Raw genomic sequence first — 22,515 nt, forward strand, 5'->3', positions numbered from 1 at the left:
GATGCAGCGGTAGTCTACCAGTTCCTTAAGAAAAATATTTTCACTCGTTTTGGCACTCCCCGTGCCATCATAAGTGATGAAGGATCACACTTTGTCAACCACAATATAAAGGAGCTGTTGCGCAAGTACAATATCCTCCACAAGGTGGCCACTGCATACCATCCGCAAACAAATGGCCAGGCTGAAGTGCCCAATCGTGAAATTAAATTGATACTTGAGAAGGTAGTAAAACCTTCGCGGAAGGATTGGGCAATGAAGCTTGATGATGCGTTGTGGGCATACCAGACCGCATTTAAAACACTTATAGGTATGTCCCTCTATGTGTTGGTATTCGGCAAGACGTGTCATTTGACTTTGGAGTTGGAGTATAAAGCATTGTGGGCGGTTAAGAAACTGAATTTTGATTTGAAGAAAGCAGGGGAAGCACGAAAACTACAGCTAGTCGAGCTAGAAGAATGGAGGGTCAACGCATATGAGAATGCAAAGATTTACAAAGAGCGCACCAAGCGCTGGCATGATAAACGCATATACGCTAGAAACCTCCAAATCAAATAAAAGATCTTACTCTTCAATTCGAGATTGTGGCTCTTCCCGGGAAAATTAAACTCACGTTGGTCCGGTCCCTTCATCATCGAAGCAATATTTCCACATGGTGCGGTGGAACTGATCACCGAGGATGGCAGTCGAACATTTAAAGTTAATGGACAATGGATAAAGGCATATTGCAGAGGAGATTTCCAGCTGGAAACAGTCTCCACAAAGTTGAAAAACCCAGACTATCCCTTACTCAACTCTTGAACACTTAACTCTTCATCATTTTACTATTATCAGTATTTCACTTATTTCTCTAAAAAAAAGAAGAAAAAAAGAAAAAAAAATTGTTGTTTTGTTTTAAAATCATTTGATCCTCTCTTTGTCTATTTACAAGGATTAAGGCACAGGTGCAAAGATCACCGCAAGGATGGATGCATCAATGCACAAGGCGGGTGACAACACTAAATTTGGGGGTGTACTCTTCCTTATCTTTATTTCAAATTTTTCGCTATCATATTGCATTTTACTTTTCAAAGTCTTATCATCGCATCTTCCTTGATTACCGCAATCATTTACCAAGTAGATAACTTTAGTAGTTTAGCGCATGTTGTCCTTTAAGAAGTATGATTTCCATGATGAAAAATATGCTTCTATCTCTTTCGTATATACTGGAGTCAATTGAAGTCTTAAGATAGTCACCTCATGAAACATTTGCTAGCTTTCTTTCAAACTTCCTTTACAACGCATTCTATGACCATCGCATGACTTAAGTTGTGAAAGACACTTACCCGTAGTTGGATGTCCACATGACACACGTAGGAGCAAGCCAAAACGAAAGTAAGTCACCAGGATCAACGTATAAATCAATGACCGCAACTCCACTACCAAATCGGTATGCGTTTAGTCTGAGAAAAAGTGCATTGCTCGTAGTTGGATGTCCACATGACACACGTGGGGGAAAGCCAAAACGAAGGCAAGGCACTTCGGGATAAGTTGCAAGGTCAGGAAAAAAAATAGCAATGAACGAAAATTTTTTTATGCAAGGCATTAAATTATTTGACACCCCGGTGGAAAATTTTCTTTTTGAAATAAATCATGCGATGTTTTGGAATTTAGTAAAGTCCTTTTGAAAGTTAAGCTTGCAATCCCTAAGTCTTAGAAATATTTTAGGAAGAGACTTGAATAAGACTTAAGAAAATTCTGGCATATAGGATTTGAACGAAGTATCCTTGAGAAATCTAGTCAAAGAACTTTGTGGTTAACTTGCTAAAGGAATCTTTAGCTTATGCTTGAGGACAAGTATTGTTTAAATTTGTGGGTGTGATAACGGCCAGAAATGCACATTATCATAGTACTAAATTCTTAAACAATATTGGATTGCGTCGATGAAATATGTTAAATTGCGTCCATTAAGCATAAATTCTATAATATTACGATCGCATGCGTCCAACGCATTAGAGCAGTTGATCTTTACATTTTTGTGCAGAATATGCGTTAACGCAATGTAGAGAGTGCGATCACAGGAATACATTGGTCGAGCGCAACTTCACCTAAGACTTTGCATTGATCGTGCTCGCAAACATTCGCCCAAGAAGAATCACCACAACTTGGTCAACGCAACATGGTGAGCGCATCCGGGTGAAAGGATGATTAAGAACGATGGGACAGAAAGCTGATGACAATCGAATCCAAATTAAGTTGACAGCCGATAACAGTCACAAAGTACATTCAGCTTTATCAGTAACAATCATCCAGCGTGTCAATCAGGAATTAAAGTTGTCCCATCTGTACAACTGAGAGAGAGAAGCCACCTTTCACCATGGAAACTCTATAAATACCAAGTGCATTCTTCAGAGAAATGGTTAAGCAGTCGATTAATCGGGCTTGGATCAATATTGAGGCTGACACGAACAGTAATAAAAATACTAAAAATGGGGTTAATAATTTTCAACTAATTGAAAAAATCGATAAGAAATATTTTTTTTATCTCACAATTAATCACTTACAAGCTCACACCTCTGTCCATAGTTTTCTTTCATTTTAAGGCAGACGCGAGGAAGAAGGTGTGTCGGTAGATCGTTCCGGTAAGCTTGGGAAAGCACCGGAAGCTCCAAGATAGAGAGGGGGCCGACGCCTGCGGAAGTAGGAACATTTGTAGATCAGTATAAAGATTTAGTGTAAAAAGCCTCGGTCAGCAAGGAATTTCTACCAGAATCTCTACCTTTACTTTTCATTGTCATTTTGTACTCAACTCAGTAATAAGAATGGAATGTTTTTCTCTATATCTATTCACTCTCTGTTATTTATGCATGAGTAGCTAAATTAGTTGAATGGGTTGAGAAGTAGTTACCTAGCATAACGAGGTAATCTTCATCTTTGCGGTTATCTCGTTTGTGTATGCTTCATTCATCTATTAGAGATACTCGAGAGGGTAGTCTAAAGATAGGATCTAGACTTGGGAGGTCAGGTCAGAATCTAGGTTTGGAAGAACCAGATTAAAATGTATAAACGGGAGATAGGCGCTTAAGAATGAGCACTATTTGTTATTAACGCATCGCATGCATCTTCGCAATAAGATATGATTGTATGTGGTCACCTTGCTTTCATGCATTTTGCATCAACGCATAGGACAAGAGTAGAGACTTAGGGATAAGCTCTATGGACATTTTGCATTCAACACATGTGTCCTAGACCTAGGAGCATCGCATTTACATTGGGCAATGACTTGCTGTGCATGGTTGTAACATGATCGCAAGGTTTGATGCATTCCCGAGTAATGCTAGCTAAAGATCTTCTCAACCCGTTCATCGCATACTCATTGCATCTATTAACGCAACTATCTTTCTCAAATCCACCGCCTTTATTTACTTCTTTTTCATCAACGCAACAACACATCCACACTTTATTTATTTACTCGGTTACCACAATGTTTTCATAACATTACCAACGCAACTATTTTCACAAGTCCCTGTGTTCGACCCTAGACTTACCAAGAAACTCAGAGAAATTTACACTTGAATTCCGCTGGGGAAACTTGAGTGCACAATGCAATCCATCAATGCATATCATCCATATTTCCACTTAATAAAATAACCTACCAATCTCGCTCATGCCTGCCCCTTAGATCGTGTGAATGAAGTCAGACGTTCGTGTTGCAAGGTTGAGGAATTTGTTGCAACATCCCAATTTGACGCATCACACGATCTGGGTGATGCCACTCCACAACAAAGAAGCATATGAGTGGACATCTGGATGTCCATATCTCATTTCCATCAAGACAATATGGCGGCAATAGTTAGATCAGATGATTATATGGCTCCCAAATAATCTGCATGCATATGTGTCAAAAAATGAATTAACCAGAAGATTGAAACATTGTGAATATATGATATATGAATGAATAAAATATTATATGTTTAGGCATATGTGTATCGACTATGTGCCTATACTAGAACATGCGTAGGTACTCTAATTACAGAATAGTTGTCATTCCATCTACAATGATCAGAAGTTAAGTTTTAGCTATTAGTATTTTTATAATGAAAACAACAATAATGTGGTAAATATGCTTACCTTACTGTAAGTGGTCTATCGCCTAAGTTATTCTCGTATCTATGCAGTCATCGAGACGCTAGAAGAGGAAATCGATCCCATGCCCAAATTTGTAGCAATAAACGTGGGCTTGCAATGTCTTTTCTATCTATAACTGCACTCTTGCATAGTTACATATACAACCATGCAAGACATCCAGTGCCCCAACTGTAAGTCCCGACAACATCAAGAGAGGAAGATACATCAGGTGCACTCTGCTGTTGAATCTATTGGAAAATACCAATCGTTCAATCAACGTGAGAATATATGCTCGAGCATATCGTTGCAGGTCCTCTTCATCTGCATGGTCTGGTAGATGAGTAAAGTTGTTAAATTGATTAGCTAACCATGGCAGGCTTAGATGACATCCCTTAAGAATGGCGTCATTCGTGGTTACGCCTAAGAGAAGGGCACAAATTTGTTCCCAGTCATAATTTAGAGACCCGATCAATGGTCTTCCATTAATCAGGAGTCTAAATTGGATGGCTACATCTTGAAGTGTAATTGCACACTGTCCATGCAACATGTGGAAAGTGTAATTATACACTCTCCATGCAACTGGGTAATTTCAAATTTACCGTGTTTTTTACAACAAACAGCGCGAAGTCTTCACGTGCACCCATTGCCATATCTCTTACACCTGACATCCCATGTTGTTTTCTTTGACTCAATGACTTCAAAATTTTGATGTCGAATGATTGAATAGTTTTTCACTACATTTTTTAAATTCAATTTGGAATTGAATATCATCCTCTTAAGCAGTGAATCAAACCTCATATTACTGTCATCTCCCGTTGTCGAATCGGGTTCAATGGTCATCTCGTTCAGGTCTATCTCAGTATATGTTTCAAGGACTTCATGTACGCCATAAATTTGACCAGGTAGTTGATCTAGATCGATATCATCATCGTCTATTTCAACTTCTTCGTTGTTTGTGGCAATAGTTAAATCACACTGCTCATCTTCCACAACATGGCTTTCCAACTGAATAGTAGTTTCAACTTCTTCTCTCGTTGATGCTGGACATGGGACACTGGATTGGATATATACAGTTCAACTCTATTTGGAGGGTATGGAGCGTTGCTCACATGAACCGTACATCAGTCTCACTTCGTAATGAGATGGGGATATAGAAAATAGATCTCGCTACATAACTACCATATCTAAATATTATCTCTACTCCATCATCTCTATTTATGGATAATGCATCACATAATCCATTGATTAATGTGTTGAAGTACATGTTTATAAGAAGAGATGGTTGTCTATCATATTCTATCCTGTTTGGCCCATTAACAATGTTTTCGTGCATATAACATAAAAATTCCACAACTTCTATCGTAGTTTGGCAAATGCAATATGATATTTATCATAATATTTATAAGTATATATTAGGCCAGCTATATTGATGTGTTATTACTATTTTTTTAATATGTACAAATAAAGGATTTTTTTTTAATAAACAAACAAAATATTAAAATATGCATCATCATTTAACCATAAATCAATGATAAATATTCTTTTATATTGACATGAGGAACGTATTAATAAAATAATAGACATTAGGAACGTATTAATAATTTTACATTAATAGCCATTAGGAACATATTAATTATTTTTATTAATGACTTTTTTATATGTTTCTAAACTCTTAGCTATTAATTTTTTATATGTTTTTTTTTTCTTTTCTCCACTAAATAAATTAATCTCACTACTTTTTTTAATATCACTATTTAAATATAACTTTTATATAACTTTTACATTTAAAAAGATTCATTTTTTCCATTAAGAACATATTTAAATACCTATTTTTAAATTCCGTTAAATTTTTCTTTCAATGTGAATTAAGGATAATTTTTTATTTTTAAAAATTTATGTTAGATTATTTTTACTAAAAATATGAAAAAAAAAACCATTATTTTTATTATGTAGTATTTTTTTTATTAATGATTTTTTTATGTGTTTAAAAATAAATAATTGAACATTTTAGTTTAAATCCAAATATCAACCAAATACCAATCAGAAAAGTAACAACAGAGAATATATCGACTTATTAAATATATTAACATAGTTACAGATATTGTGCACTATAAAAAATATATATCAACTTATTAAAAGAAAAATATTACACACTACCAAAAAAAACTTTGCATCTTACCAAATATTCCAACTTACCATAAAAACTTTAAATAATATCCACTGTAATCAAAATAGACATTAAAAAAATCAGTAAAAATTATCAAAAACTTAATTCAAAGTTAAATAACAAAAATATATCAACTTATCAAATAAAATACTATACTGAAACAAATGAAGGTAGAAAATGATCGGTATTTGAAAATAAATGAAGAATGTGGAAGAAATGACGGAAATTTTCTTTTGAGTGAAGATGAAATGAGGGCTTCGGAGATGAAGGGGAAGATGAAATGAAGGTTTCGGTGAAGGAGAAGATGAAAATAAAAAAATAAAATAACCCATTTTTCCCTAAATAGGTTTTCATCCACCGCTTTTCCCCAATCAACTTTCAAAATTTTCATCCACACCACTTTATCTAAATAACCCACTGAATTTCGTACAATTTTATTTGCTTATTACCCACGTAATAAAATAAAAGGTTCCCAACCGTCATAATAGAGGGGTTTATATATTGTCAAACTTTAGAACTTACAACTTTTCTCAATTTCAATATCTATACTTGGTGCATGTTGAATTATTGGTTTCCAATTAAGTGTGGAATCATAAATTTTCGTATTATAATTTTTTTTACTTAAAAAATATATATTTTTAAAGATAAAACATAGAGATGATTGGAGTTTGGTCTACAATGCATTTGAGTTTTTTTTTTTTTTTTTTTTTTTTTTTTGTTAAAAATGTTCTAGAAGGATGACATCCTCAAACAATAATTATAATAATGATTCTATAGGACTAGTAAATTTTTCTTTTAACCATTTAATTTAATGTTGAATTAAAGATATGATTTTGAGTGATCTTAAAATTTAAAATTTCAGATCTATAATTGTATTTTTAACCATTTAAAATAATTTTATGTATTAAAATAATTTTGAATATTTAATAACATGTTTATAAGTGATTTTGAAATTGAAAAAAATAGCTTTAATTATTTTGTGTTTTTTACTTTTTCATATCACAAAGATATATTTTATTTGATAGACTTTCGACTTAAATAAGCATGTGTTTGGCTTAAGCCTCTTTGATTGCTTAAGTTAGAGCCATATATTCAACTTCAATTATAGATAGGGCTACTATAAGCTGAAGAGATGCTTTCCAGTTGATTAGATTAGGACCAAACAAGAAAAGGTAGCCTGTTAAGGACCTCTTTTTGTCCAAATCACAGAATAGTTGGCATCAATATATCCATAAAGCTCTAGTTTTGGTTTAGCTGACTTTTGATAGACTAACTTAGAGTTTTTAGACCAAACTAGATACTTTAGGATCCATTTAGTAATTTCCCAATGTCTCTTACTAGGATTAGACATATATCTACTAACTAAGCTTGCTGAATATGAGAGATCAGGTCAAGTAGAAATCATTAAATACATAAGCTTCCAACAACTTGACTATAGGGTATGACAGCCATCTATTTCTAGTGTTCTTGGTAAGAATCCTTAGGAGAGTTAGTTGAGGAAAGCTTAAAGTGTTGGGCAATGGGTAAACTCACAAGTTTGATATCAATCATGTTAAACCTTTTAAGGATTTTCTCACAATAGTTGGACTGACTGATGCTTAGAATAGACTCTTCTTTGTTCCTATGGATCTCTATTCCTAGGACCTTGCTTGCTTCTCCTAAGTTCTTCATATCAAACTCTCTTTTTAAGAGGTTTTTAATATGGGTTAGATCTTCTTTAGACCTTCCTGCTAGCAACATGTCATCTACATATATGAGTAGGTAAACTTTGTCCTTATAAGAACCTGTGTTTACATAAGCACATATGTCAAATGAGCTTCTTTTGAACCCAATGCTAGAAATATAGTCATTGAATCTTTTATACCAACATCTAGGTGACTGTTTTAACCTATATATAGACTTATTGAGTAAGCAGAAGAGATTTTCTTTTCCTTTAACTTCAAATTCTTTAGGTTGCATCATATATATTGTCTTCTCTAGATGTCCATGAAGAAAAGCAGTTTTGACATCTAGTTGATACAATTCTAGATTATTTTGAGCAACTAAGGATAGAAGAAATCTTATTAAAGTTTGTTTTACAACAGGAGAGAAAATCTCAACATGGTTTATACGATGAGTGAACCCCTTAGCAACTAATCTAGCTTTAAACCTACGCTTTTGATCACAGGATGCTCCTTCTTTAAGTTTAAGAATCCATTTAGAAGCAATAGGTTTATACCCTTTTGGTAGAGGAACCAAGGACCAAGTGTCATTCACTTTTAGTGAATGCATCTCCTCATTCATTACCTCAATCCAATCCCTTGGATTAGAACAACTTGTTCCTTCTTCAAAGGAAGTTGGTTTTGGCTAGTAGGAGCTACTACGACATTTAAACTCAAGATTCATGTAATTCATTTCAGTATATCTAGCTGGAGGTGTGATAGTTCTTATTTGACTATCCCTAGCTAAGACATATTGACTTAAATCAGGTTGTTCACATGTTATCTCCTCATGTTCCCCTACATTTTCCTCTATTTCTCTTGTGTTACTAGGTTGGCTAGACTCATTTGGCTGCTCGGATGGTAACTCCACCTCAAAACCGGTATTTGATGACTCTCCTTCATCCTCTACCTCTTTCTCCTTTTGCATAAACATTTCCTCTTCCCTAAAGGTGATGTCTCCCCTCACTAGGAACTTCTTCTCAATAAGATGCCACATTTTGAACCCCTTGACACCCTCCGTAAAGCCTACAAACATACACTTGACTGCTCTGGCCTTTAACTTTCCCTTATTTTGGTGTACAAACCCTACACAACCAAATACCTTGAGGTTATCTAGGTCAGGGGGATGTTTAGTCCACTGTTCCTCAGGTGTAAACAAATCTAAAGACGTGTGAGGGCATCTATTTAAGGTATACACGGTATAGGATGTAGCTTATGTCCAAAAACTTTCCCTTAAGATAGCATCAGAAAGCAAAGACCTAACTCTTTTCATTATGGTTCTATTTAACCTCTTAGCAACTCCATTTTGTTGAGGTGTATACCTCACTATTCTATGCCTAGTTATATCATTCTCACTACAAAATTTATCAAAGTGTTCATTGCATAATTCAAGCCCATTATCGATTCTAAAATATTTTAACCTTTTAGATGTTTGATTTTCTATCATGGCTTTCCATTCTTTAAACTTTCCAAATACTTGGTCCTTAGTTTTAAGAAAGTATATCTAGATTTTCCTAGAAAAATCATCAATAAGGGTTAGAAAATACCTTGAGCCACTAAGGCTTTGGGTAGGAGATGGTAACCATTGGTCAGAATGGACATAATCCAATACTCCTTTTGTTGGGATTGGTGTTCTAACTCTCCCGGAGTCTCGTAGTTTGTAATTTATACACATTGTTGTGAATAAAATAAGAGTTATTTTATCTGGCATTTACTCATATTCAATAAACAAAGCTCCAAGGTTATTGTATGTAAACTTAAGTATGTATGTGAGATATAAAAGCAGATCATGTCTTAAGTGATAACCTAAATAGGTCTGTAGTATAAGGATTAAAGTGGGATACCTGATCCTGGTGACACTACGAATACGACCCACTTTGTAGAGATTTGCAAGTATTGTGAACTACTATAGATGGTAGATCCTAACTATTACAAGAAAGCATGCACATGCATCATGAGGATATAAGAGTTATATGTGTGCATGCAGTAAGCATATTCATGCATCATCTTTATATTATAAGCGTTATAGTATAAGGGTGAATGGAAGCATGTTTTGCTTGTTTCATTGCTTGTTTGTATAAGAGTTATATAAAAAGGTAGCAATGAATGAACAATGCATGAAGCATGACATTTAGGCTGTTTATAAGAGTTATGAATACCTTTTATGTGTTTGCTTGGCGTTGTGAATGAATTTGGTTGTTTATGTTATAAGCATTATAATAGAACTTATAACTAAAAGGGTTTTAAAATTGGATTGAGTTAGACCTAAGTTCAAATGTTATAATGGGATTAGCAACCTAGTTTAATATTTTTAAATCGATTTAATAGGATTAAATTGATCGGAAAGATTAAAATTGTATTAAATCTATCTATAAGGGACCTTTTGTCTAAGACAAGTTCTATCTAGGCTGGAGTATTTAAGTTAACCAAAATGGAACACCCCTACCTGGGAACCTACCTAGAAAGGTGAATTAGATAGTTTTTCTTGCAAGCATGTACGGTTGGTCAAAGACTTCGTTAAAGAGTTTAATGGATGATGATCAAAAGTTGTTTCAACTATCCAAGGTAAATGTTACTCTTGGACAAACCTACAAAATGACTTAGTTAAAATTCTTAGTCGTGTTTTTTTCTAAGTAAACTAAACTCTAGGTTATAAAATATTCAGTGGGAGGAAGAGATGTATCTGATATGTCAATGATTCCACTCACGTTTCTCCCTGAATGTTCACACCGTAAGATTCATGCTTAGCCTTGTGGTGCCCTGAGAGCATCCCCCTTCGGACGGTATTTGTATGAGTCAATATCAAGGTGGACGGAGAGAGTGTTTATAGTAAGTGGGTGAAGGATGTGTGTCAATACAACCTAAGGTCTCTATCATTAGTTCGCACCGTGAGATCATTCTGTACTCTCTCGTGGCGCCCTGGAAGCGTCCCCCTTCAGATGGGTTTTGTGCAGTTGGTCAAGATCAAAGTGAACTCCATAAATGGCTGCTTGGGGCAATCTTATATGATAACTAACATCTTAAAACTAAATTAAGACTCGTGGCATTAAGCATTTTCATCAACAACTATTACTATTCCCTGAAAGGTTAATAGCAATCCAATGTTATCAATCCGATTAAACATGCATCTATCAAATTGAACATTTAATCTAGCATACATTGAAGGCCAATCAATAGATTGAAAAATATTCTGCAATATCCATGAAATCACTAAATATTAATTTAAATTCATAAGTAAATATATCAACATCCTAAAACTAGAGAGTTTAGCCACCCATGGCTCTCAAATACATACTTGTGTACAAATTTGATAGCATGAAATTAAGGGAAGTAAAAAACTAGAAAAGTGAAAACCAGAAAAGAGCACTATCACGATGCTTCTCTTTTTTTATGGAACTAGTCAATCTCCTCTTGGTCTTCAAATCGGAATCTCGAACAGTCTCAAAAGTAATTCTCCATACTCTCTAACTTTTCTAGTGTAACAACTCACTCTTTCAGATCTGAATTTTGTGCTTAATGTCGTCCTTTAAGTGCTGAAGGTCATCCAAATATAATAAGAAGAAAACTTGGAAACTATGAACTTGCCAAAAATACAAATTTTTTATTTAAGAAAAGCTGGCGTCGCGACGCTCTCTTGATTTCAACCCTCACATATGGTTCCTTGTCGAAGCATAGCACTGCGCTCTGGTTGAGCGCAACAACGCTCATCTAATGCAGGTGGCGCTTGCTTGATGTCCAAAATTAATAGCTCTCAGGTCTTCAACGTCGCGGCGCTCTGCGCTTTATTGTCCTACTTTTTTGTATGTGGGATATTTTCCTCTCCTTTCTTCTCTCTCTTTGATCCATTACTCAATTTTGACCTCTTTAGGTAAATTTAGGTCCATTTTTGCCTCATTTTGACTATGAATTTGATTCTCAAATATAAACGCTAAAAATCATTAGCAAATACATCAAATCACATAAAATCACATTAAAACCCATACGAAATATTAAGCAAATAATGCACATTTAATGTGCATTTTTGTTTTCTTTTCTTGTCTTGCAGGTCATCTTCCTTCCTTGGAGTTATAAATTCATTATCAAAGGCACGTGACAATGAGGTGAGTTTTCCTACATGGATTTTGCCATCAACAACTCATAATCCTTTTCCTTTTTATTAAATGTTGACCTAGATAATAAATAAATAGGTATGTATGTGTGTGTATATATATTTTTGTCTGTGTGTACATACATAGTTTCCACGGGAAAAAAGGAACCACGACAATAATTTTATTATTATCAAACCAACATGTCTCAACAATAATCAAACCAATTTACTAATCAGTACTTTCCTTTTTTTTCCCCTAAAAAAAGTACTTTCCCAACGTTTAGTTTCCTTTCCCTAGCTTTGCTAAATTATTCATAAACTTAAGCGGGCAAGCGTGGAGTTAAAACAACCTCAAGTGGAGATTTCTTAGTACTAGTCAATCCAAAACTCTCTTCCATATCAAGTAAATCTTTCGATGGCCTATCAATTTCAAATTCATGAAGCAGATTTGCGAGAGTAAGATGAATAACTTGGAGGGCGAAAGATATTCCAAGACATATTCTTCGGCCACTTCCAAATGGAATTAGTTGAGGACTCTGACCTCTAACAAAAAATTCTTTTTTACTTGTCAGAAATCTTTCTGGTTGAAATTCATTAGGTTCTTCCCAAACAAGTGGATCTCTTTGGAGCTTTTGAAGATTTACTATTAGCCGTGTTCTTGAGGGGATATGGTAGCCAAATATAGAACAATCTTCAATAGATTCACGAGGGATTGAGAGTGGTGCAGCAGGATAAAGACGTAATGTTTCTTTCACAATAGCTTGGAGATATATTAAATTTTTTACATCGGACTCTCTCACCTGTTTTTGTCTTCCAACTTGTTCTTCTAATTCAAGCTTTGCTTTCTTAAGCGTTTCTTGATTGTTGAGAAGTAAAGAAAGAGCCCATGTCATTGTTGTTGCGGTAGTATCAAATCCACCCAATATCATAGCCTACACAAGTTTCCAAACAAATTTACGATTATTGATTCACTCTCAAGTTAAATTCTTAAAAAAAAGGAAAAAAAAAAAAAAAAGTAAGCATGTACTTACCAAACAAGTAGCTTTAATGACCGAGTCTCCATCATAGCCAGAAAGTTGTTCATCATCATCTTTAACAATAGAAATCATCACATCCATGAAGTCCTGATCGACTTTATTATTATTACTCTCCATTTTCCTCTGACGATGCTCTTTAAGCCATTTATCAAACACCTCGTCCACCACTTTTGAAGCCTTCTTCATAGCCTTCTCATACCCTCCCAAATCTAACCAACTTAGAAATGGAAATGAATCTGAAGGAACAAACATTCCAAACAATTCAAGTAAACCCCTAAAAGTCTTTCGATAATCTTCACTTCCTTCTAACTTAGCGTCGGAGAATCGCTTTCCGAACACTATTTTAAATATGATGTTGAGAGTAATGTCTTCGAACCATGTCTTCATATCGACCAACACTTTCTCTCCATTTTTGTTAATGGTACATAACTCGTATAGCTTCTTAATGGAGCTCTGGATTTCTGATGTTCTGATGGGCTGAAATTGGTGGAGGCGGTGATTGGACAAGAGTTCAAGAGAGGTTATTTTGCGCATGTGGCGCCAGAACGGGCCGTATTGGGCAAACCCAAACATGGAATTATCATACGCCATGTGCTTTGTGGCAGTTAATTTGGGGCGAGATGCAAATGCTCTGTCGTTTGTAGTAAAACACTCTTTCGCTATTTCCCAATCGCTGACGACTACTGCTGTATGTGTTCCCAATTTTAATGTGAAAATTGGTCCAGTAGAATCTGCCATTTTCCCTATGATTTTGTGGGCTGGTTCGGATCCATTTAGTAGATGAAGGTGGCCGATCACCGGCCAGGCGCCACCGGCTACTGGTGGTGGCTGCGGTTTCTTATTCCGATGTTGAGAACTGAACAATGAGCTTTTAGATAAAACCCAGAAGAGAGTATAGAGAAAGAATATGAGTAGAAATAATACAGACATGATCATTGTTTTGGCAGAAGAGAATGAAGCTGAGAATGGTAATTTCATATCCATTAGTGAGGTGCTACTTTTGTGTTGTGGCGTTTAAGAATGGGGGATTTTAGATTGTTTACTTAAAAGAAATTGAATGTTCCAGAATTGATATGATATTTTGGGTCTAAATTAGAGGTGAGGAAATGATAATGACTGAAAATTAAAGAGAACAGAGGGATACCATTGCCGAATATGCGGGTTCAATTATGAAAGGTTAAACTTTTTTTTTTTTTTTTTTTTTTTGAGAGAGAGAATTATGTAAGGTTAATTAGATCGTATACAATACCATCAACTTTTGGAGTATGTTCAAATTAGGCTGGAAAAAGTCCTTTTTATATATATATACGCTATTGAATTTGTAGTATTGAATTTTTTAGATTTGTTTGGTGATAGGTAAAGGGTAAGTGTATGTTCGAAAGTGATTTTTAAATTGATAAAATAATTTATTTCATATGTTCAAAATTACTTTGAAACATATAATACAATTATCTAAATTAATTTTTTTAATGTAAGTTATTTTATATTATAAAAATTAATTTTGAATGATTAAAAATATCTTAAGTTTTATATTAAGAAAATTAATTTTGAATTATTAAAAACACCTTTTATAGTGGTTTTGAAAATGGCAAAATTGATTTTAACTATTTCATGTCCTAAAAGTCATACATAAATAAATGATTTTATATGATATTTTTGAAATGCAATAAAAGGTAATATTTGATTTAAAAGTCATAGGTAAGATGATTTTATATGATTTGGATTTAATGATATCTTTTCAAATGGAAATATAAGGTGATATTTGATTTTAGTCTTATATATAGTTATAAATAATATGACATTTATTTTTACATTTTACCCCTTAACTGTTGCATGGATTTTCAATATTTATTTTAATGTAAAAGATATTCTTCAACTTTGTCAAACTCAGGGTATTTTTTTTTAAAAAAAAAACAATGTTTAATGTCCTTTGAGAGAAAAAATTATACCTTTTAAGGTCTATAAGGATAATTGAAACAAATTCAAAATGGTGAGATATTTTTTATAATTTAACCAATAGTTAATTTTCTCAAAACTTAAAAGTAAGGTCAGCTTACCCACTTTACCACTTGTATAGAAAATACTTAGATGCATCTTAAATGATACTCATCTTTATGGATCCCAAATCATAATTTGTAAATGATAAATTCTTCTTAAATCTTTATTTAAATATTTTAGGCCACTTTTAATAACCATTTTGTTTTTTGTTTTAAGTTTTTGAAAATTCAACCTATTTTCTTCATATTTTTTACAATGATTTGCATCTTCCTTAGGTACAATAGCTGAATTCTTAGTCTAATTTCAAAAATAAAAAAAAATTTTTAAAAGCCACTTTTTTAGTTTCAAATATTTGCTTGTTTTTTAAACTATTGGTAAAAAATAGATAATAAATGAAGAAATTTGAAGATGGAAGCAGTTTCTATACACTTAATTTTCAAAAACAAAAAACAAAATAGTTACAAAATGAAATCTTAATTTGTGTGTGATGATACATGAGAGAGTGATGCATAGAGATAGTTATATCTTGAGATGCACACAAGTATTGCTCTTGTTGTACCACACTTTTGGGGAAAAAACTCAAAAACATTTAAAATAAGTAGAAAGACAATCAACTATGCACATAAACCCTACTTTACTTTTAATTTCAATCCAAGAAACCTCATACCAAATAAAGATAGTTGTCCTCATATATATATGATCATCATTTTCTTATTTAACAAATATGGTTCTTTGAATGTATTATCAATAATTAGTACTTCGTGATATTGGTTTTGACTCTTTATTAGTGGAGTTTCTCTTCACCAGACACACTGCCTCAAAAAATAGGTGATATTGCATCGAAGTGGATTACCAATTTGTGCGTCTCACTATCTTTGTTTATTTCTTTGTCTACATTCTTGTCACTCATATTGTTACAACGTTATGTGTCACCTGTGTTATGTGCTAATTCATAATTTTTCAAATTGGTTAAATATTCAAGACCTTATTTAGTAACTACTTGGTTTTTGGTTTTTTTTTTTTTTTTTTTTGAAAATTAAACGTATAAATATTACTTTCCACCTCCAAATTTCTTCATTTGATATTTACTTATTATTAATAGTTTAAATAATCAAGTCAAATTTTGAAAACTAAAAAAATGTAACTTTTAAAAAATTATTTATATTTTTAAATTTGACTACAATTTTAACTATTTTACTTTAAAAAATGGTTGTTTTCAAATATAAAAAATAAATCAAAATATTTACAAAATATAGCAAAATTTTAGAACTATCAATGATAGACGTTGATAGACTTCTATCCATGTCACACACTAATAGAAGTCAATTAGTGTCTATCAGTAACTATCATTGATAGTTCTAAAATGTTACTCTATCTTATAAATATTTTCAAGATTTTTATCATTTAAAATAATTTTTTTGAAGAAAATGTAAATCATTAAAAAAAAAAAAAAAAAAAAAAAAAAAAAAGAAGAGAAGAGAAGAGAAGAGAAGAGACTTAATTTTTAAAAATAAGAAAAATAAAAAGCAAAGTACAATTTGATTTGCTTATTTCTCACGTAATAAAATAAAAGTTCCCCAACCGTCATAATAGATATATCACAGTCAGTTGTCACTATCTTCGCTTGTTGTCGTGTCAAACTTTAGACGTTACAACTTTTCTCAATTTCAAGATTTATACTCGGTGCATGTTGAATTATTGGTTTTCAATTGATTGTGGAACCATAAATTTTCCTATTATAATTTTGAGTTTGGCCCACAATGCATTTGAGATTTTTTCTTTTCTTTTCTTTTTTTTAAAAAAATGTTCTAGAAGGATGACATCCTCAAACAATAATTATATTAATGATTCCATTCAATTATTAGGACAAGTAAAATTTTCTTTTAACCATTTAATTTAATGTTGAATTAAAGATATGATTTTGAGTGATCTTAAAATTTAAAATTTCAGGTCTGTAATTGTATTTTTAACCATTTAAAATAATTTTATGTATTAAAATAATTTTAAATACTTAATAACATATTTATAAGTGATTTTGAAATTGAAAAAAAATAGTTTTAGTTATTTTGTGCTTTTTACTTTTTCATATCACAAAGATATATTTTATTTGATAGATTTTCGATTTAAATAAGCATGCCTTTGAGATTGCTTTAGGCATAAATTTGTTAAAATCAATCTTAAAATTAGGTCAATTTCATGCATATTTTAAAAGACTATTAGCTTTTAGATTCCTCTAAAATTAGGTAGGGTTTTAATAAATATTTAGTGTTTTGTTGCTTGTTAATCAATTCTTCTTCAATTATAAATCTCCTCTTGCTCATTCTCGTTGTTGTCCTCTTCCTCCGCTTCTTCTTCTCCTCATAATCTATGAATAGACACGGATAATTGTTATCATTGTCTATCACAGATAGACAATAATAGTTCTACCACAATCTATCAGTGATAAACCATGATGGACTACTATCAATGGTCTATCAATAGATAATTATTTTGTTCATAATTTTGTTGTCATCAACTATACACTAGACGTTGTTATTGAATATGAAAATTTTGTTGCTTTTAGATAATTGTGATAGACATTGATATCACATTCTATCTAAGATAGATACCGATAGTAGTCTATCATTATCTATCAATGTTAGACTATTATCAATTATATATCAATAGATAATCATTTTGTTGTTGCTAGTTGTTGGTAGTTTTTGCTTTTAGACAGTTTATGATATATGCACTAGACATTATTATTTAAAATTTTGTTGTTGTTAGATTGTTTTGATAGACATTATTATGAATATCTATCACAATCTATCGGCGTCTATCAATGATAGAAACTAATCTAAGTCTATTATTAATAAATGTTGCTAGAAGTTCATCAATGTGTATCAGTGATAGAAATTGATAGAAGTCTATCATTAATAAAGACTGAAAGAAGTTTATCAGTGATAGAAACTAATACAAGTCTATCATTGATACAATCAGTGTTAAAAACTAATACAAGTCTATCATTGATCAGTGTTAAAAACTAACGCAAGCCCATCATTGATAGAGATTGATAGAAATGTCTATCAGTGTCCATCAGGGATTTTTATTTTCTATTTCTATAAATAATTTGACATTTTTTCTATATATGCAAATTTATATTTATTTTATATCTCTATTTATTTCTCACTTAGTCAAATCTTTTTTCTGAATTCCATGAGTTGAATGTATCAATTTTTTTAAAAGAAGTATACCATATATTTTTTTAAGTAAAGTTATTTCTCTTAATATTTAAAAATTAATCTATAATAAACAAAATATATCATTCTAAACAATTATTTATAAAAATTTTAACTAAAAAAATAGAAAAGTTATTTATAAGTCTATTTTAGTTATTATATCTAAATAAGATGATTTTTTTACTTATTTACCAAATACTATAACCTACTTTTAAAAGTTTAAGCTGACATTTATCAAATATCAATTTACTTCATATAACAGCTGATTTTTCTTGAACTATAGTTGTCAGCAATTATTTCGAAAGTTATAGTGATCCCAAACTAAGTGTAAAGCTCTTTTTGGGTCGCGAGTGTTTTTTATCTTCAAAAATATTTTTTTAATTATTAAAACTTTTCAAGTATTTTATTTATTAAAGTTTTTAAAAGAAATTACATTCATTCACCACTTATACTACAAACACTTTATATTATTAATTTTCTAAAATTATTCAGAAAACGATTTTATTTTTTAGACAATTTTTTCGAAGTGTAGCAGAGTATTACTCACATGTACTTCCTTTAATTAACAAACTAGTCTTCTATATTACAACAACCACACATTTTGCTAATTATTTTAGCTTTGCAACAATTTGATCATTTATTCCAAATTTGAAAGTACCTTCACAAAATTGAGCAGAATGGCGTGGAGTTAAAACCACTTTGAGTGGAGCTTTTCTAGTACTAGTCATTCCCACACTTTCTTTCCTATCAAGTAGTTCTTTTGATGGTCTATAAATTTTAAATCCATGGAGCAGATTTGCAAGCGTAATATACATTATTTGTAGAGAAAATGAGATTTCAGGACACATCCTTCGACCAATTCCAAATGGTATCAATTGGACGTTTTGCCCTTTAACATTAAAGTCCTTGTGATGGCCGATTAAAAATATTTATGGTTGAAATTCACTAGAATTTTCTCAAATGGTTGAGTCTCTTTAGAGGTTTTGAAGATTCACTATAAGATGTGTCCTTGTAAGAATGTGGTAGCCTGTAACAAGGCAATCTTCCATTGTTTCATGGGGAGTTGACAATGGTATTGTAGGATACAAACACATGTTTCCTTCATAATGGCTTAAAGATATATCAGATTTTTTATGTTTGACTCTTCAACTTGTCTTCGTCTCCTAACTTGTTCATCTAGTTCAAGTTGGACATTCTCAAGTTTTTCTTGATGGTTGACGAATAAAGAAAGGCCCATATCATTTATGTTATTGTTGTCTAATCCAGCCAATATCATATTCTATATAAGTTGCAACTATGTTTAGGATTATTGAGGATATATACTCAAATGAATAGTTCATGAGCTATATTAAAAAAAAAAAAAAAAAAAAAAAAAAAAAAAAAAATTTTAAAAAAATATAAAAAAAAAAAAAAAAAAAAAAAAAAAAAAAAAAACTGTTTTGATATCTAAAGTTTGGATAATAATTTCATTAGGAATCTAAGTTTTGAGATTTTTTATATTTTTATTGTTAAATTGCAAATTTAATTTCTATATTTTAGAAAAAGTTAAAATTTAGTATTGTATAGATAAAATTCTTACTTTTAAAGATATAAGGCTCAAATTTATAAGTGTAATGTTAGGTTTAAGTTAATTTTTCCTAATTTTTTTTGTTTTTTCGAGTTCAACAAATAAGATATGAAAATTTGAACCTCTAATTCAAATGATGTATTACATTACATGTCAATTAGCTTGATTGACATACTTACTTTGAATTGTTTTTAGTTACTTACTAGAAGGATGACATGGCTTTTCTTAAACTTATTTAAACACTAACATGGCAATATGAAAAATATATTATGCATTTTGAGTAGTATCCATATATTTGTTGCTCAATCACGGTTTGCCATATGAAAAACTAACTTCTTCTTTTTTTATAAAATCTTTTCTAATTTTTTTACTGTGTTAAGGGTGTTTCAAAAAATTCGACAACCAATAAAATTTCATATATATATATATATATAATTGATTGCATATCTTATTTCAATATTTGAAAATGGTTAAATAGATGATTGATATATAAAAATCATACATTTTTTATAATTTTTTTTAATGAATGACTCAAAATATTCACCAAAATCGGCAAAAATATTTTAGTGGCAATTGCAACTTTAATAAAAGAAAAATTGAAATCTGGGTGTGTCCCTAAGTTTTGCTATTTTGCAAACATGTCATAAAATTTTCGTCTGAAAATTTGATTACTATCTAATTTGTATGTGATTATTATGTGATTGTTATCTGATTTCTATGTGATTGCTATACGATTACGGGACCTGCAATTACAAAAATGTTAAAGTCATGATCCTAAAAAATAATTAAATATATTTTCTTAAAAAAAAAATTAAATAAACTTACCAAACATGTAGGTTTGATGATGGAATTGACATCGTGGTAAGAAAGTTCTTTATCGCCATCCTTAATAATTGACATCATAACATCCATGAAATCTTGCTCTTATTTTTCTATTTCACCACAACTTCTCCTCCGCTTATGCTGTATCAACCATTTATGAATCATCTCATCTAACACTTTTGTCGTGTTCTCCTCTCCACATATAACTGTTAAAATTGTGGAGATAAAACTCCTGGAGACACATACTTGATGGAAATCAATAAATATATACATACATATATATATATTTGACCAAAAGTCAAACTGATAGGATAAGACAAAATTGAAGGAATTACCTCACATCAACACATGAAATTAATTTACTGGAGGTTTGTTTGTATTTGGCTTAGGCCCATTACGGCTTTAGGTTATAATTTTGCAATGTTGTTTTTTTCATGGGGTGGTAGTGCTGGCAAAATAAAAGAACCGAGAAGCGATGCAGCAGATAGTAGTGAAGAAAATAAGATATGTAGTGTATTTTTGGATTTTGGTATGGTTTTCTTTTATTGTTAATTTCAAAATACCAAATTATTGTTTAAGAAATCAAATGGTTCGTATTGGGCTATTTGGGAGAGTTTCATAGCGCAAATTTTGGAACTTCGCAATCTTCATCATAGTAGAACATGTAGTTACAGAAGACTGGACATAGTCTCGAGTTTGAGACGAACCAATATAATTTTCAGCATCGTTCTCGTTTCCCTTCTCTTAATTGTTTTGGTAATTTTATGATTGTTGTTTATTTATTTATTTATTTACTTCTTGCTCTAACCTATGGAAGTGGGAATTTTAGATATAATTTAGTTTCTGCATTTTATTTATATCTAATTATAAATTCTCAATAAGTGGTATCAAAGCATTTTGGTTCGGGAGTCATGGGATTATTATAGCCATGAGGTTTCTAGGGGAACCCTGAAATTTGATGGGAAAAATTACATAAGGCATTAAAGGAGACTGAAAGGATTTTAGTTAAAGATTGGAAGAACCTGAATGAAGAAGTAGTTGCAATCATCAGAACGTGTTTGTCAATGAATGTTGCTAGTCTTGTAATTGATGAGACTAATGCAGTGAAGTTGATGGAAGTGCTTACAAACAGGTATGAGAAATCATCTGCCAAAAGTAAGTCTTATCTTTTTAAGAAGTATTTCAATATGCAAATTGCTGAGGATGCTTTTGTAAATTCCTATGTTAATGAGGTTACCACTTTAATTAATAAGTTAAAATCAGTTAAGATAAAATTTACTGATAAGGCGTATGTTATTCAGTTATTGATGTCTTTACCTCATAGTTTGGAGACCATGAAAACTGCAGTGTCTAATTCAATAGGGGATAACACATTAAAGTTTTCAATTGGTGATTAAGCTATATCTGAAGAAATTCTAGGAAAGACAGTAGTAAGGAATCTACTGTAGGTTCAGCTTTAGTGGTGACTAAAAGTAAAGACAAGGTGTGTTAGGAATGTCCTAAAACTCGTAATTCATAAATATTGAAAATATATTTTATTTATCAATAAAAGAATTATTGAGTTTTTTCATATGTTATTGACATTGCATTATGTTATAAGAACCCAATAAACGAATTCATAGGCTATAATATGAATACTTTAACTTTATGTGGAGACATAAAAGTTGATCAAGTTTTAGTATATACCCAAAATGGTCTATAAGTATACAAATGAGATTGGGTACCTCGTCCTAGTGACACTGTTGGGTGCACTTATTTTGTATATCGATACAAATGATGTGATCCCAAAATCGGACCTCGAAATAGTCACTTTTC

General features: G+C 31.7%; 1 protein-coding gene across 1 annotated transcript; it reads right to left on the bottom strand.

The window, feature by feature from the left end:
• Positions 1 to 12,206: 12,206 nt before the first annotated feature.
• LOC120091272 (cytochrome P450 CYP82D47-like) lies at positions 12,207 to 14,277 on the bottom strand. The gene is made up of 2 exons (XM_039049230.1): positions 13,090 to 14,277; positions 12,207 to 12,990 (listed from the first exon to the last, which is right to left on the bottom strand). The coding sequence occupies exons 1-2, from the start codon at positions 14,077 to 14,079 to the stop codon at positions 12,379 to 12,381; spliced, it is 1,602 nt and encodes a 533-aa protein (XP_038905158.1). The 5' UTR covers positions 14,080 to 14,277; the 3' UTR covers positions 12,207 to 12,378.
• Positions 14,278 to 22,515: the final 8,238 nt, after the last annotated feature.

The sequence above is a fragment of the Benincasa hispida genome, chromosome 11 (genome assembly GCF_009727055.1).
Source record: "Benincasa hispida cultivar B227 chromosome 11, ASM972705v1, whole genome shotgun sequence".
In the NCBI taxonomy this organism is placed as follows: Eukaryota; Viridiplantae; Streptophyta; class Magnoliopsida; order Cucurbitales; family Cucurbitaceae; genus Benincasa; species Benincasa hispida.

Bases quoted from the DNA above. Each gene is read 5' to 3' on its own strand.
- LOC120091272 (XM_039049230.1), bottom strand. From the start codon at position 14,079: ATGGATATGAAATTACCATTCTCAGCTTCATTCTCTTCTGCCAAAACA. The intron at 12,991-13,089 runs GTAAGTACATGC...AAACTTGTGTAG, and splicing joins TCATTAAAGCTACTTGTTTG to GCTATGATATTGGGTGGATT.